The 14,397-nt window shown below is 40.5% G+C and overlaps 2 protein-coding genes across 2 annotated transcripts; one reads left to right on the top strand and one right to left on the bottom strand.

The window, feature by feature from the left end:
• Positions 1-75: 75 nt before the first annotated feature.
• Positions 76-4,498, top strand: lamtor4 (late endosomal/lysosomal adaptor, MAPK and MTOR activator 4). Its single transcript, XM_063216772.1, has 4 exons — positions 76-191; positions 447-527; positions 3,553-3,670; positions 3,875-4,498. Exons 1-4 carry the CDS (start codon positions 189-191, stop codon positions 3,970-3,972), a joined length of 300 nt encoding a protein of 99 aa, XP_063072842.1. The 5' UTR covers positions 76-188; the 3' UTR covers positions 3,973-4,498.
• An 83-nt stretch (positions 4,499-4,581) lies between these two features.
• Positions 4,582-13,646, bottom strand: rint1 (RAD50 interactor 1). Its single transcript, XM_063216773.1, has 13 exons — positions 13,416-13,646; positions 12,998-13,241; positions 11,712-11,885; positions 11,196-11,336; positions 10,348-10,501; positions 10,118-10,228; positions 8,260-8,485; positions 7,700-7,837; positions 6,837-7,036; positions 6,309-6,526; positions 5,923-6,103; positions 5,325-5,443; positions 4,582-5,065 (listed from the first exon to the last, which is right to left on the bottom strand). Exons 1-13 carry the CDS (start codon positions 13,633-13,635, stop codon positions 4,858-4,860), a joined length of 2,334 nt encoding a protein of 777 aa, XP_063072843.1. The 5' UTR covers positions 13,636-13,646; the 3' UTR covers positions 4,582-4,857.
• Positions 13,647-14,397: the final 751 nt, after the last annotated feature.

Raw genomic sequence — 14,397 nt, 5'->3', positions numbered from 1 at the left:
TGTGGTGAACAGTAGATACAATCAACGAAATAATTAGGCTATATTTCCCCGTTGATTTACGTGTGTGTGTTTTATTTGCGCCAGTTTGCGCTTTATTTTGATACAATCCCTTACTGGTGATGTCATTAATGCTCGACTCGATCACGTGAGGGAAAACAGGAAATTTGACAAAACAGTGAAAGGCGAAGATGGTGAGGAACGTTTGATATTAAAATTGTTAATCGACTATGTTTGAACGCCACATGCGTTTTACATCCAATGTTACAAGGCGGCATATTTTGTAAAATGGCGAGAGCCATTGCATAATTGCATATTATGTGTTGTGTAGTCTTGAAAGTGTCACTGTACTATCAATCTTAATGAAGAAGTTTAGTCCAGGGTAGGTCTAGGTCATTTAACGTTTGTATTAACAACTCTTCTTCTCCTGTACTGTTTATCTACTTCAGACAACCGCTTTGACACAGGGTCTTGAGAGAATTCCGGATCAAATTGGGTATCTTGTCATCAGTGAGGATGGGGTATTGGCGGTAAGTGGATTTCAAACATCTATAGTTCTAGATGCATAAAATGGTACCAAGAAGACTTATGAATGCATTCTGAAAGTACCGTCCATGGAAGATGTGCAAAAGTCAGGGGTGGTGCAACCGCAGATAGGCTAATGCCTTTATTTTATGAATTTGAAATATTTCATTGACAATGGATCTCTTAAGATATACTTAGTAGCCTAGAATTATCAACAACAATAATGGCCTTAGCTGTGGTTGTAATACCCTCTTCTAATAAAGCAATACCATTTTGAGGTAATAATAATAACCAAGAAAGACACAGATCTATTTTGATCGCATAGTATTTATCAGTGTCCCACTCCTGGGGGTACTATGCATACACTGACTGTATATGCAGCTCTTGGAAGAGCAATGTCACACTCATTTGTCATTGTTGCAATTAGGGTTGAACAATTTTCAAAGGTGGAAACTTTCCATGGGAATACTTGAGAATTTTGTGGAATTAACAGTAATAAACTGGGAATTATCAAAGGTCAAATACATCAATATACTGGAGTGGGCAGAAAAACATATTGTAGCACTATAGGCCATGGCAGGGGTTCTCAACCTTTTTCAACTTGGGGCCCACTCAAAATTGTCAAACATGTTCAGGGCCCACCTCTGAGCCAAGTAAGAATAAAACTCAAATACATCAACAGCAATACACACAAAAATATGATGATTATTTTTGGAAAATGATTAAGGCCCACTTGGAATACCTTCAGGGCCCACCAGTGGGCCCCGGCCCATAGGTTGGGAACAACTGGGCTATGGGCTTTTAAAAAATCGAATTTATGTGAAGACAGTTATAATATGCTGTTGCTTACTGATCGGGACAGCACACTTTTTTGCAGAGCCTTTGAGGCCACATCCCCTACATGCATTTTGCAATCCTCTAAAGCAGTGATTTTCAACCTTATTGAATAAATGCCCCTTGGATCTCATCAGCCTCCCAACCTCCCCTTGACCTCACCATAAGCCTGCCAATGCCCTCCTCAGAATAAAAAAATAAAATGGACTGATGCCCCCCAGTGGCAACTAATCACTGCCCTCTCTCAGCTATTAAGTACACTTGACTTCACTTCACTGAGCTGTATCCTTTTACATTGGTTGCACCACCTGACATATTAAACGTACAATCCTGATTGAAAATGGCAATTTTATCGGAATTCGATATTTTCAAACATTGTCAGTAGTCACTGACATAAGTCAACCCACCACCATCGCGTATTGATGTTATACGTATGTCTCTATGTCCACCAGTCCTGCAATCCCTGCCTTGCCTGTAGTAGTAGTGTTGCTTGTTGGGAATCTTAACGTTTATACAGTTAGGGCCAGAAATATTTGGACAGCAACACAATTCTCATCCTTTTACACCCTATACCCCACCACAATGAATTTGAAATAAAACAAACAAGATGTGCATTAACTGTAGACTCTTAGCGTTAATGTGAGGGTGTTAAAATCCAAATCGCATTAACAGGAAAGAAATAGCAACGTTTTTTGTGTGTGGTGCCCACTTTTCAAGGGATCAAAAGTAATTGGACGGTAGGCTGCTCAGCTATTCTCCAGTCAGATGTGTGTTATTCCCTTACTACACCATCACCAAGATGTCAACAAAAGGTCCTAGAGTTCATTTAAAGTGTTTCATTTGCATTTCCATATATTTTTACGGAATATCCATGAGATCCTAAGTCCACCTGTCACTATCAGTGATGCAAGCCATCATAAGGTTGAAAAAAAATCAAAAGAAACCCATTTGAGAGATGGGGAAACATTGAATGTGATCAATTCAAGAGTTCAGAATATTGGAAAAAAGAAATTTCAGAGCAACACCAAATTACCTGCCAGACATGGAAAGCAAATGCTGTGAATGACAGACATTATTCTGTATGTGGTGAACAAAAACCCATCTCCCAGCAGTTGGCCAGATGTAGAACAGTGTCCAAGAGGATGGTGGATACATGTCCAAGGCAACAATCAAGAAAAAGATCAAGAACATTCAGGAACACTTCACCATAGGAAATACAGAGGGTTCACTAAAAGATGTAAATAATTGATTGCATCAGAAATAGCAATACCAGATTCGGCTTTGCCAAACAACGTCTAAAAAAGACTTTATAGGTCTTGAGCTACATCCTTTGGACAGAGGAGACAAAAATAATCGTGTACAAGAGTAATGGGAAGAAAAGAGTATATAGAAGGAAAGGAACTGCTCATGATTCAAAGCATACCACCCAATCAGTGAATCATGGTGGTGGCAGTGTCATGGTATGGGCATGCATATCTGTCAATACGATTTTCCCCTTGTATTTATTGATGATGATGACTACCGACAAAAGCCACAGGATGAATTCTGAAGATTTTCAGGCTATATTATCATGTCATATTAAACCTAATGGTTCTGACCTCATTGGAAAATGCTTCACAGTGCAGATGGACAATGACCCAAAGCTTCATGGGAAAGCCACTAAGCCATTTCTACCCCAAAAAAGTGGAATATTATGCAATGGTCCAGTCAATCACCTCACCTGAGTACCATTGAGCAAGCATTTCACTTGCTGGAGGCAAAACTGAAGGGAAATACCCTAAGAATAAGCAGGAACTGAAGACTGTTGTAATAGAGAGCTCACTATAGCATCACCAGAGATAAAACCCAGTGTCTATTGATGTCTATGGATTGCAAATTACAGGCTGTAACTGACTGGAAAGTATTTGCAACCAAATCATTAAAAATTGAACGTTTGATGTATAAATACTAGACTGTCCAATTACTTTTGGTCCCTTAAAAATTGGGAGGCACTGATAGAAAATGTCATAATTCCCTCACAGTTCACCCGATTTGGACGCAAACACCCTCATATTAAAGCTGAAAGTCTGCTGTTAATGTACATCTCGTTTGTTTTATCTCAAATCCATTTGAGATGGTGTACAGCGCCAAAAAGATGAAAATTGTGCAGATGTCCAAATATTTATGGCCCTAACTGTATCCATTCTTGTTCTTAAGTCCTCGGGTGATCTGGAAAATGACGAACACACAGCAGGAGTGATCATGCAGATGGTGCGTACAGCCTGCCGTTTCCGACTCAACGGAGCAGCGGAACCTCCTTTCAAACGCATGTCGGGTGAGTTAACACTATAGTCACACAAACAAATTACTAAAACACAGATCTCTGTAGGCCTATGCATCGTTTGAATGTCCATCCCTAATTTGTGTAAAAAAAAAAAAAAGGAAAACCGCCCATGTTGATGAAGTTCGAAATGAGCAAAACTGATTTTTTTTCCCCGTTATTTTCCTTAACAATTTCATTTCTATATTCGTGTCACAGTGATGTTTGAGGACTACGTGTATGCTGTAACCGTCTCTGGACAGAAAGTATTTGTGGTGAAACGACAGAATAACCAAAGAGAACCTGTGACTGTATAGAGAAGAAAAGACTTCATGTGAACTACAGCAGAACAGTCTCCTGTGATCAGGCTGATGTGGCGCGATTGCTTCCTCTTTATATTGTCATTTTTAAAAAGGTTACATCGCTCGTCTAGACAGGGTAGACATGCCTTACTCCCTGGTAAGACTGAGTTTGCAAGATATTGTCATTTATTTCTTTGGTTTTAACAAATTGTTATAACATGCAGAATATTGTGTAGCGGAATTACGGTATCAGGTCAGGCTGGGCTTTTCCCGCATAATGTATTGTTTAGTTCAGTGAAATTAAGAGTAAAAAAATTACCAACTTTTTAAATTAGGTATAGTTATTTATTCATTAAGACTATTTGTTATACAGCAGGCCATAACACTGACCACTTGTATATGTGATCACATGTAAATCATACCTTAAATTATGAGAGCTGTACAATATGTTCATGTTGTGGAATCTGTGGAATGAAATTGTTAACATCTACTGAATCCTTCATATGCTTATGACTAACAAAATAAAGTATTTTTGAGTGTACCATGCGGTGACATCTTTTATTTTTCTTTGGGGATTCATCATTATGATTCAATAATTCCAATTTTAGACCATTTAAATCTGAATTAAATTTCATATGTTTGTTTATTTAATTATTTTTACAGATATTGGTTGACTTGGTTAGTTTAGTGTGATGGGACATTTTTCCATGCGATTCCAAAATAACACAAAAATTACCACAAATCAAATGTATGATCATCATTAAAGGGATCGTTCCAACCAGCTCTTTGGCGGCTGTTGTAGGTGGAAGATTCACTTCAAGTCTGCTGAGTGGAGCGGCCTTTTATGGGGTGTATGGCGAAATGTTCAGGGTAGGTGTTTGAAGTGTCATGCCACTCATGTCACTGTGCAGGCCATGATGCCCTGAGCCCCAGGAGGATGGTGACGTCATATGGGGTCAGACGGAACACTCCTTGCTCGTTGAGGGCCGCCTCTGGACTGGGCTGCTGCTCCTCTGGGCCGATCATCTCTTCAGTCTCTCTCAGGAGATCTCGCAGCAGTAGTGCAGAGCCCATGTTCAGGGTTAGGATAATGCAAGCCTCCTTCACGCTAACACGGAAAGGAGGGAACAGTGTTAAATGATGATCAAATGTCTGTCTTAAAACTCGCATGTCCCAAAAATACCCCGGCAGTATTCCAATATGTCACTATTTTAACAGGTTTAAGTTCACTTAACCAGGTGTCCAATAGATAGTCTGATCTTTCTAACATGTATAATATAGCAGTAGGAGAAGAATTGTGTTTCTGTTCCGACCGACAAGCCCATTTTCTTCAAAAAAGCAAGTACAAATCATGCTCTCAAACTCACTGTTTGAAGAAATTTTCAGGTCTCTTGCAGTAATGTCCGAAGAGGGGGAAGAGGTTCCTTGTCATGTCAAATTGTAACTGGGCAGCCCCACCCTCATTGAAGTGGTTGTATAAGATGAGCTGTGATGAATAAATGCAAAAAAACACAGTAAAACAATGGACATTGTTTTCTTTGTTATAACATCTGTTATATTGACCATTTACCATTTTCTACAAATAAATACTATACATTATAATTTCAATTGAAATTCAGAGGAAATATCAGTAGTTTATAGAACGAAACAAAACATTTATTTATACTCAAATATATACAGTACCTCGGTCAAAGACATTTTATGGGCTCAGGCATCAGATGGCACAATGACATCTAATGCCCATAAATTAATTAGTAATTGGTGGTTGATATGCTGCAATGAGTATGCTTCTTAGACAGTATACTAAAACAAATCCACAAAAAAATCCATACAATAGTGGCACTGGCTGCCATTGTGCCGCCCTTATGTGTGCTACCGCTGAAGCGTCATTGACCCACCTATACATAGTAAAATCCAGAGCTGCATTTCTTTAAACAATATGTATGATGACTGCTTGTCACTTACATCTTGGTAAAGGAAGAGATCCAGCCTCTCGGCCAGGCCTTGCCAAAACATCTGGAACAACGGAATGCTGAGCAGCTGCTGCAGCTGCAGTAGGTGGTTCCTAAGGCAAAGCATCATGGGACAGGCCGAACTGGAGAGAGACATGGTGGCCTGGTCACACTGGGAGGGCAAGGACAACCATCTGCAGGGGACAAAAACAAAACTGGTTGAAGGATAGGATTAAAATCCTACTTATGACTGACATCATTGTGAGAAATCAAAATTGCTTATCACATACTACGCGATTGCCCTCTTCAAAAGGTTAATAACTTTCCATCACACCAGTATGTTAATGTCTTGCATGAATCAATCGCAAAGCAGAAAGCAAGGCCTTCATCAGCGCTGACCTGTCTCGAATATAGACCTGGGTCTTCTCACGGACGTCTCTCATCACTGCGTCCAGAAGTCGACCCATCATATCGCCACGGAGACGCTCAAGCAATCCCAGCAACTCATCAAACAGGGAGCCCTCCAGGGAGGCCAGGCGGCCAGACTCTGTTGGGCTGAGAGGCCCCAGAACTTCGTCACCAAGGGCCACTGCAGCCTGTTGCAACTGGAGGAAAAACTAAGAGGGAAAACAAAAGGACGAGATCTTCAATGTGTGGTATAACATTCCCATCATACAAAACAATTCACATACAGACAGACAGGCAGAGTGATATTTGAGTGTAAAATGAGTATACAATTTTTTGTAGTATTTATGTTTCCATTACTCAACTGTAAATGTATGAAGTGCATGACAATAAAACTCTTGTATTGTAACTTGGAGCATTACAATCTTACTTCTTGCCAAACATAAACCTGACTTGAATGCCAATTTGAAACTCAAATATCCACAATTGGTAAGATGGAGGGTAAGAGATCGAGCAATTTACCACATTGTCTCCCCAGTCACTCAGCACTGCAGAGATGTAATTGGCGGCGTTGAGGATGGCACAGTAGCGCACTCCCAGGGGGTTCCAGGACTCCTCCTTCATCACCTGAGTCAGGCGGATGCGGAAGTCGTCCACCAGTTCCCTCTGCAGTGCCAGGAAGCTGAGCTGCGCCCGCGGAGAGGGCAGCGAGCGGTAGCGGTCTGATGGGAGAGGAAACACCAACTGTATGAGGTTGATGATCAAGGCAAGGCAAGTTTGTCACATTTCCTACACAGATGCAGCTCAATGTGCTTCACAATAAATTAAAGTATTAGAAAACAAGAAATAGAGCAAGGAAACATTAAATATAATCAAGGCCATCCCTCAAAATATAATGCCTGAGTGGATTCTTATGTTGTTCAAAACTCGTATATATAATATATATCATACAGCATTATACAGAACCTAAGGCCCTACTTCACCCCCATGCTATCATAGATGCTCACCTTTGAACTGAGAACTGAAACAAAAGTTGAATGATTTAAAAAATAATTACTTGAATTTTCAACAGAGACCATTATATGAAGAGCTAAATCAAGAATAATATTTTTGACTTGCGTAATCACAGGACAGTTACCCATATCTTCTGGTTCCATTTCAAGTCAGCTCGGGCACGCAGAAGACTTTTAAACCTCTGCATCATTTGTACAGATGAAGCACAATATGGTGAAGTTTTCACACCACAGCAAAGTACACACCATAATTCAGTCTCTTTATGCAACCCATCACACATATGGGCAGCCATGGGCAGTCTGTCAGGGATAGAAAATAAGACCTGATGACCATGGTGAAATGCCTTAACCCTAAGTCCCCCCATGACACACCTGTAATGACCAGCAGCAGTGTCATGAAGGTTTCTGCACAGTCTGGAGCCTTCAACTCATCCATGTCTGAGATTTCTCTGTACTGGGACGTCCAAGCCCCCTCAGCAGACAGCATAGCATCCACTTTCTCTAGTGCCACTGCAAGAAGAATGAATGAATGAATGAACATATTATGTGATCAGTTACCCCAATGAAAAATTGCTCAACCCACATGGCAAAGACGTAATGCTGTAAAATCCTCACACCGCACAGCTCCCTCATTGTGATTTCTTTGATGAATGCAAGGTTTTCACTGACAAATTTAGCATTTCAGTCAAACAAGTGGAGGCCAAAGATGTCAAAGATTTTTCAGATGCAGGGGCGTAGCACCAAATTCTGGGCCCTATGGACCCAGCTCCAATGGATCTGACGTTTTCATTATAATCATTTTATATTGTTTTCTTTTAATTGGACTCTATGTGGGGCCCCCTTGACACGTAGGGCCCTGGTGACTCTGTCCCACTTTTCCCCCTATTTGGATACCCTACAAAGATGTAATGCAGTCCTTAAACTGGACTTACTCTTCCTCTCCACGCTGAGCCATTTCTGGAGCACGGCCTCCTCCAGCAGGGTGGGCAGGGCGCCGGGTGAAGTGGAGGGGTAGGCGTGTGTGGTGCGCAGCTCCTTCTCAAACTGGAGCACCTCGTCCACCAGGTGGCAGAAGAGAGTGTCGTCGTACAGGAGTCGTGAGGCGTCCAGAGCCAGCTTCTCCTGAGCGAGAGCCAAGAGGCCACGGCACAGCTCCACCTGCACCAGACGGGTAGGTCTCATCGTCAGAAAAAACGCTCTGAACACAATCCATTATATTGTAAGGCAAGGATCACATAGCATTGTACAAACATAATACAGATTTATTTAGATTTCATGCTGCCCATTTGCAATTGTTACCTTTTCCACAAATACGTACATCAAAATTTGAAGTTTTCATTATGACTACTTTCATACAGTATATCACGAAAGTGAATACACCCCTCACAGTTTTTCAGATTTTTGAGTATATCTTTTCATAGGAAAGCATTACAGAAATTTCACTTTGACACAATGATTAATGACCTTTTAACAACATATTTAACCGCTTAAATTTCTTGTTCACTCAGAAAAAAACAAAATACAGCCATTAATGTTTGAACATGTACTCACAAAAGTGAGTACACCCCAGATGAAAGTCCGGTAGAGAAGGGGCTGTGTTTGCTCGAATCGTCTCGAAATGAAACGAAATGAAAAGGGATGAAAAGGGAGGTCATCAGTGTACGTTTCAACCTTTCTTCGAATTGAATTTTAACATTTTGAGTCTGCATCTGGCTTAAATACATTGGTGTGAGATTTGAATGCAATCCTATGGAGAATATCATGATCTGCTTCAGTAGTCACAGTGCATGTTGACATGCATGTTTCTTTTAGGCGTATTTCAGATTACCAATGTTGACAGCATCCATGCATCCCCAAACCATGTCAGTCCCACTACCATGCTTGGATTTTGATAGGATACACTTGTTTTGTAAAACTCACTTGTTTACCACCACAAATGCTTGACACCATCTAAAGTATATTTGTTTATCTTGGTCTCTTCAGATCACACGACATGGTTCCAGTGATCCATGTCCTTGGCCTGTTCATCTCTCTTGAGACCAAGATAAACAAATTTGCTTTAGATGGTGTCAAGCATGTGTGGTGGTAAACAAGTGGGTGTACTCTCTTTTGTGAGTACATGTTCAAATATTAATGGCTGTATTTTGTTTTTTTCTGAGTGAAAAAGAAATTTAAGCGGTTAAATAAGTTGTTAAAAGGTCACTAATCATTGTGTCAAAGTGAAATTTCTGTAATGCTTTCCTATGAAAAGATATACTCAAAAATCTGAAAAACTGTGAGGGGTGTATTCACTTTCGTGATATACTGTACATGACAAGAGGGATCTTCTCTATGTCCGCCAATTGAAATTTGCAGAAATACCATTTTTAGCAAACTTACTGCACTTTTTTCAAACTAGTAAATATATTAGTTTTTTATTTAATAAATGTTCATGAAAAGATCAAATTTGGCAACAGGCAAGTTTCAAAGACCAGCATAGTTGCAATACCTACTCTGGCAACCATCCTCCACATTGCACCTTTAAGTCATAGGGAAGGATGGGGGACAGTGCTGACCAATTCATGGCTTCTATTCAACTTTCAGTGCGGGAAATTGACCCTAAAACACTTAAGCTGCATGTGTACAGCAGCATAACTGCAACCCAATGACTGGCTCCAACATAAGCAAAGGTCTGATAACTTAGGACTGGTGACTATACAACTTGAACAGATCCTTTACTAAAGAGTTTAAGATTTTCCGATCATCTGATTTGATCTTACTTAAAATACTTCTAAAAGCAGTGGACACCACCTTAGCATTGATGTTGGCTTTGGAGTGATCCAAAATAGGCTGTATCTTCTCTTCCATGAAGTTGGAGTTATTTCCCATCCACATGAGAATCTGGGTGAGATACCACTCTGGCTGTAAACAAAATAAAAATAGAAAAGGGAGATGAGCAAAGAAATATGAAAAAGAGGGGGGGGGGGGGGGGGTAAAAAAGGTGTGCCCTTTCCGATCAAAAATGTAAACTTTGCTCTAACCTTGTTTAGCGAGTTGGTTTGCCGGTTGCCAGTGAAGTGGTACCTGAAGCGCTTGTTGAGAGGAACCAGCATGATCTTGATGGGCAGAGGGAGGGGATGAGACTGGGGAAGGCCAGAGCGCGAAGGGGACTCCTTCTCCGATATTAGATCATCACTGGGAAAGCAGTCAAGGAAACCACAAATGTGTCCAGTCGAATACGACTGCTAATGTCCCCAAGTAAATTAGGGAGCCTTAGACAACAATCACTTCCATTTGAGTTTTTAAAAAAAAAGTGAAAGTCCACCTGGGAAACTCCAACTCCCATTGTCATTGTGACACAGCAATCCACAGCACACAAGTGAACACTGCACACTGCACACAACTAAATTGCATTTATGCCTCACCCGTGCAAGGGGGCAGCACCCAATGGCGCCCGCGCAGTGGGGCGGGACGGTACCATGCTCAGGGTAGGTACCCTGAGGAAGAGGATTGGGGAGACCACTGTTTAATTACTCCTCCCACCAACCTGGCGAGTTGGGAGTTGAACCCATGACTGCCTACAACGTTAACAGACTGCTTAAGAGACATTTTCCCTTTCTGTTAAATGTAAGATTCATATTTGAATACAGGTGTGCATCTACTTCATTTATAATTGTTATTTTCATTTCTCAATTTTGTACAGACTTTCCTCCTTTTCTATTTGTATGACTGAAGAAATTGAACTGCATTTCAATTGCTTTTTTCTGTACAGCTTCCATCTGGTATTATCTGCTATCTTGTTTTGCAAACTTTCATTAAGGCAAAAATCTGACTTGATTTAGAAAAAACTGAAACAGTCAGTCCAGACAACAGCTGAACAAATGGATACGATGTTTGCAGGGCGAGGAGCTGAGAGACCAGTAGCTCCAGCTGGCTGTGGAGTTCCTGGGCGTTGGTGGGCGGCGCGAGAGTGGAGGTCGGAGGGGAGATGAAGGGCCAGTGCAACTGGGTGAGAACCTCCTCAAAGTCCCTGATAAAAGAAGACAGCAAGACAGACAGGCTGGATGAGTGCAAAATGAAGTGAAGACATCATTCATTCCTTGATTCCAAGCTAATATTATGAAAATGTTACTGTATACTTATTTTTGTAAAATAAAGAGAACAGGACAGTACTCCAAGTTGTGTATTTAATGAAAATACACAACTTGGAGTGCTGTCCTGTTCTCTTTATTTTGTATTATTCTTAAGGAAAGAGCTTACTTTGGCTGAGTTGAGCGTGTTACACCACTTAGTTTGATGCTTATTTTTGTTCCATATTGTTTTGAGACTGTGGTTCATACTCACTCTGATTATTTATTTTGCTATTCATTCTCATTGTACTGTATTGCACTTTGAATTGAAATACCCTGCAAGTCTGTCTTTGATGATCTTGTGCCAAAAGCTTAGGGTTTCTCTCAGGAATGCCTGCAGATGAGAGCAGCCAGACTCCTGCAAACTCATGTCGAGACTGGCCAGCGTCCCGATGGCTGACACCGCCTCCCAGGTGCTACTGGTCATCAGACACTGCTGAATGTTGTCACTACAGTGGGTGGGGGACATGTATGAAAACAACAGTCACAAATACAGACATAGATAAGGGGGAACTAGATAAGTTTGAGCAACACTGTCAATGGATGGCTGAAATGTCGAGTGGGGGACATAGAGAGTGTAATTAATATGTGGGTGGTTGACGTGATGCCTTGTTTTTTCGTAACATTGGTTAAAAACCTACAAAACTGTTATTTTGCCTTTAAAAAACAAATGTCAATGAAAGAAGATGTGGTACATTATGTTTCATATTAGCCTTAGATGAGAAGAAACATTTTTGTTAAGATTTATGTAAAGGATGTCAAATATCCTGCGGTGTGACTGTAACATTAATGAAACCTGGAATATAATATATATAAATTAACCAACAACATTTTGAATAATGTATGAACTATGAAGCATTTGGCATGATTGCATAAATATTAACTTTATATTAAGATATGTGAATGTGAAAAAAAATTCAAGACAGTAATATTAACTACAAGTTCAATTTCATAACACAAATTGCGTCCTGTGGGGTGACATGTCAATGTTTGTGAACGGGTAGCTGCAAGGCCGACTACAAGAGTCTTAAAGACGGGCTCCTAACCAGTCAGTACCTCAGTTATTGGAGAGTGCTGTGGAAGTTAATGGTGACTATTGACCTCATAGTATGTCTTCATATTGCAATGTTTCTGTCACGCAATGCTTTCATTTTATGGTGTCCTGTGGTGTGACTGCTCTTATAGAAGGGAAAAAAAGTGTTTTATAAATTAAAACACATATTAAGATTAAACACAATATCATTATCAAGTTAGCATGAGCTCAGATGTCAGTCATGTATAGAAAAGGATTAAAATGGCCATAATGCAGTGAATTTCCTGTGGTGTGAATTCATTTTCCTGCGGTGTGACATGCCTATGCAATGTGTTGAGGCAGGACACATTTTCCCAAAAATGGCAACAAAAAAAAAATAAGGCGAAATTACACGGACCACTAAGTGCTTTATTTTTTCCCATTATTTTTTCCATGTGCATTTGATGAAAAGGTCACACAATGTTGCAACAATGTCACTACGTAAACGCCCAACAATTATTTTGATGTGAAGAAATGGATGTCACTGACCTGAGTTCTTCGATGCGCGCTACACACTGCAAGTACTTCAGGTGCTTCTCGATTGAGTCCAACTGACCAAGTGTTTGTCCAAGGCTGTCTGCCCAGGTCTGTGCACCTTGGAGATGCTGTTGCAGCGTGTTTGAGAGCACCCTCTCTCTCTGCAATAACGTTTCCAAATCTGATCGACATTTCTCGGCAGAGTCGAGGGCAGCAGCAACACGTAAAGGAACAGAGCTGGATGCTGTCAGTAGGCCTACCTGTCATGTTGAACGCATATGGTTTCGTTGAAATATTACATATTTGGTAATGACAAACACATTACGGGAAATGCATTATTTAACAATTCTATACGGATAAAATGCTTGCATACAGCTGTTAATTAGCTGTCGCAGAGAAACAAAATACTACTTTTATGTTGGCGTTGAACTTGCCTGTTCTTCCAAATCCTTGTTTTCAGTCTTCAGTTTCTCTAACAAGGCACTAACTTTACCTAATGACTTTAGGTCACTGCCAATTTCTTTATCCACGAACTGCACTAAGAAGTCAGCCATTTCATCTTTTGAATCTGATTCCGAGTTGTTCTCCGAATTTGATAGACTGTCCATTTCACTCCCCGACCAGCTCTCCTCCACTATGGGCGCCGCCATGTTTCAGTCTTGTTCCACGTCAACAGAACCGCGCGCCCCCTGTGGCTCACTGGTAAAAATTACAACTTCTGTAGTTCTACGCCTACTTACTAACTGTACAAAGTGGAAAGTAGAACTAGCTTTTGAAGCTGTAGGTATTTTTAGGAAAAGTTTGATTAAACTGTTGTTTCTATATGCCTTTTGGGAGCTGGATCTATTTCTGTTGTAGGCTAGGCCTATATAATTTTCTAAAAGTTTGGGTTACTATACTTCTGTAGCCTAAATGTAGCAGTGAAGATAATGCCTACACAATTACTTTTATTTTGTTATTTTCATTTCATAAATGTGTGAACTTTCATTTCATGATGGTGAATATTTCCCCAAAATCCTTTCTCTGTATTTAGTTTTGAACTTGCTGGTATTGGGAGATTTGCTCATTTTTTGTGTTATAGCACCCTCTAGTGGCGTGCGCGACCTGTCTTTTGTTTTGCACGTTCTTCTCTGTTCAGTCTGCGCTGAGCTGAGCAGGGAAAGGTACGTATTTTCACGGAGCTCCGATGTTGCAAAGTAATCCGTGTGTTGCAATGTCGCAATGTTGCATCTTTCATTTCCAAATGTTGTGTTATCTTATGTACATGTAAAAACTTTTGTGATGAGTATTTTGTTTCGTTTGAAATATGTATTTTGAGAGCACTAAATAGCTATCAAGCTAACCACTTGTTGTAGGCACTGACTAGCCTTTTGTCTCTGACTTGGCGCCTGAATGTATGGTGTGTTTTTCAT

The sequence above is a fragment of the Engraulis encrasicolus genome, chromosome 15 (assembly GCF_034702125.1).
Source record: "Engraulis encrasicolus isolate BLACKSEA-1 chromosome 15, IST_EnEncr_1.0, whole genome shotgun sequence".
In the NCBI taxonomy this organism is placed as follows: Eukaryota; Metazoa; Chordata; class Actinopteri; order Clupeiformes; family Engraulidae; genus Engraulis; species Engraulis encrasicolus.
The sequence above is the reverse complement of the archived record's forward strand: the minus strand, read 5'-3'. Positions and strand labels throughout refer to the sequence as shown.

What these genes read in the sequence shown, in the direction of transcription:
- lamtor4 (XM_063216772.1), top strand. An exon ending in GTGAGGATGGGGTATTGGCG is followed by an intron (nt 528 to 3,552) that starts GTAAGTGGATTT and finishes CTTGTTCTTAAG; the next exon opens with TCCTCGGGTGATCTGGAAAA. An exon ending in TCCTTTCAAACGCATGTCGG is followed by an intron (nt 3,671 to 3,874) that starts GTGAGTTAACAC and finishes TTCGTGTCACAG; the next exon opens with TGATGTTTGAGGACTACGTG.
- rint1 (XM_063216773.1), bottom strand. Translation starts at nt 13,635, where the DNA reads ATGGCGGCGCCCATAGTGGAGGAGAGCTGGTCGGGGAGTGAAATGGAC. An exon ending in AAACCAACTCGCTAAACAAG is followed by an intron (nt 10,229 to 10,347) that starts GTTAGAGCAAAG and finishes TTTTGTTTACAG; the next exon opens with CCAGAGTGGTATCTCACCCA. An exon ending in CCTGAAAATTTCTTCAAACA is followed by an intron (nt 5,066 to 5,324) that starts GTGAGTTTGAGA and finishes TTTCCGTGTTAG; the next exon opens with CGTGAAGGAGGCTTGCATTA.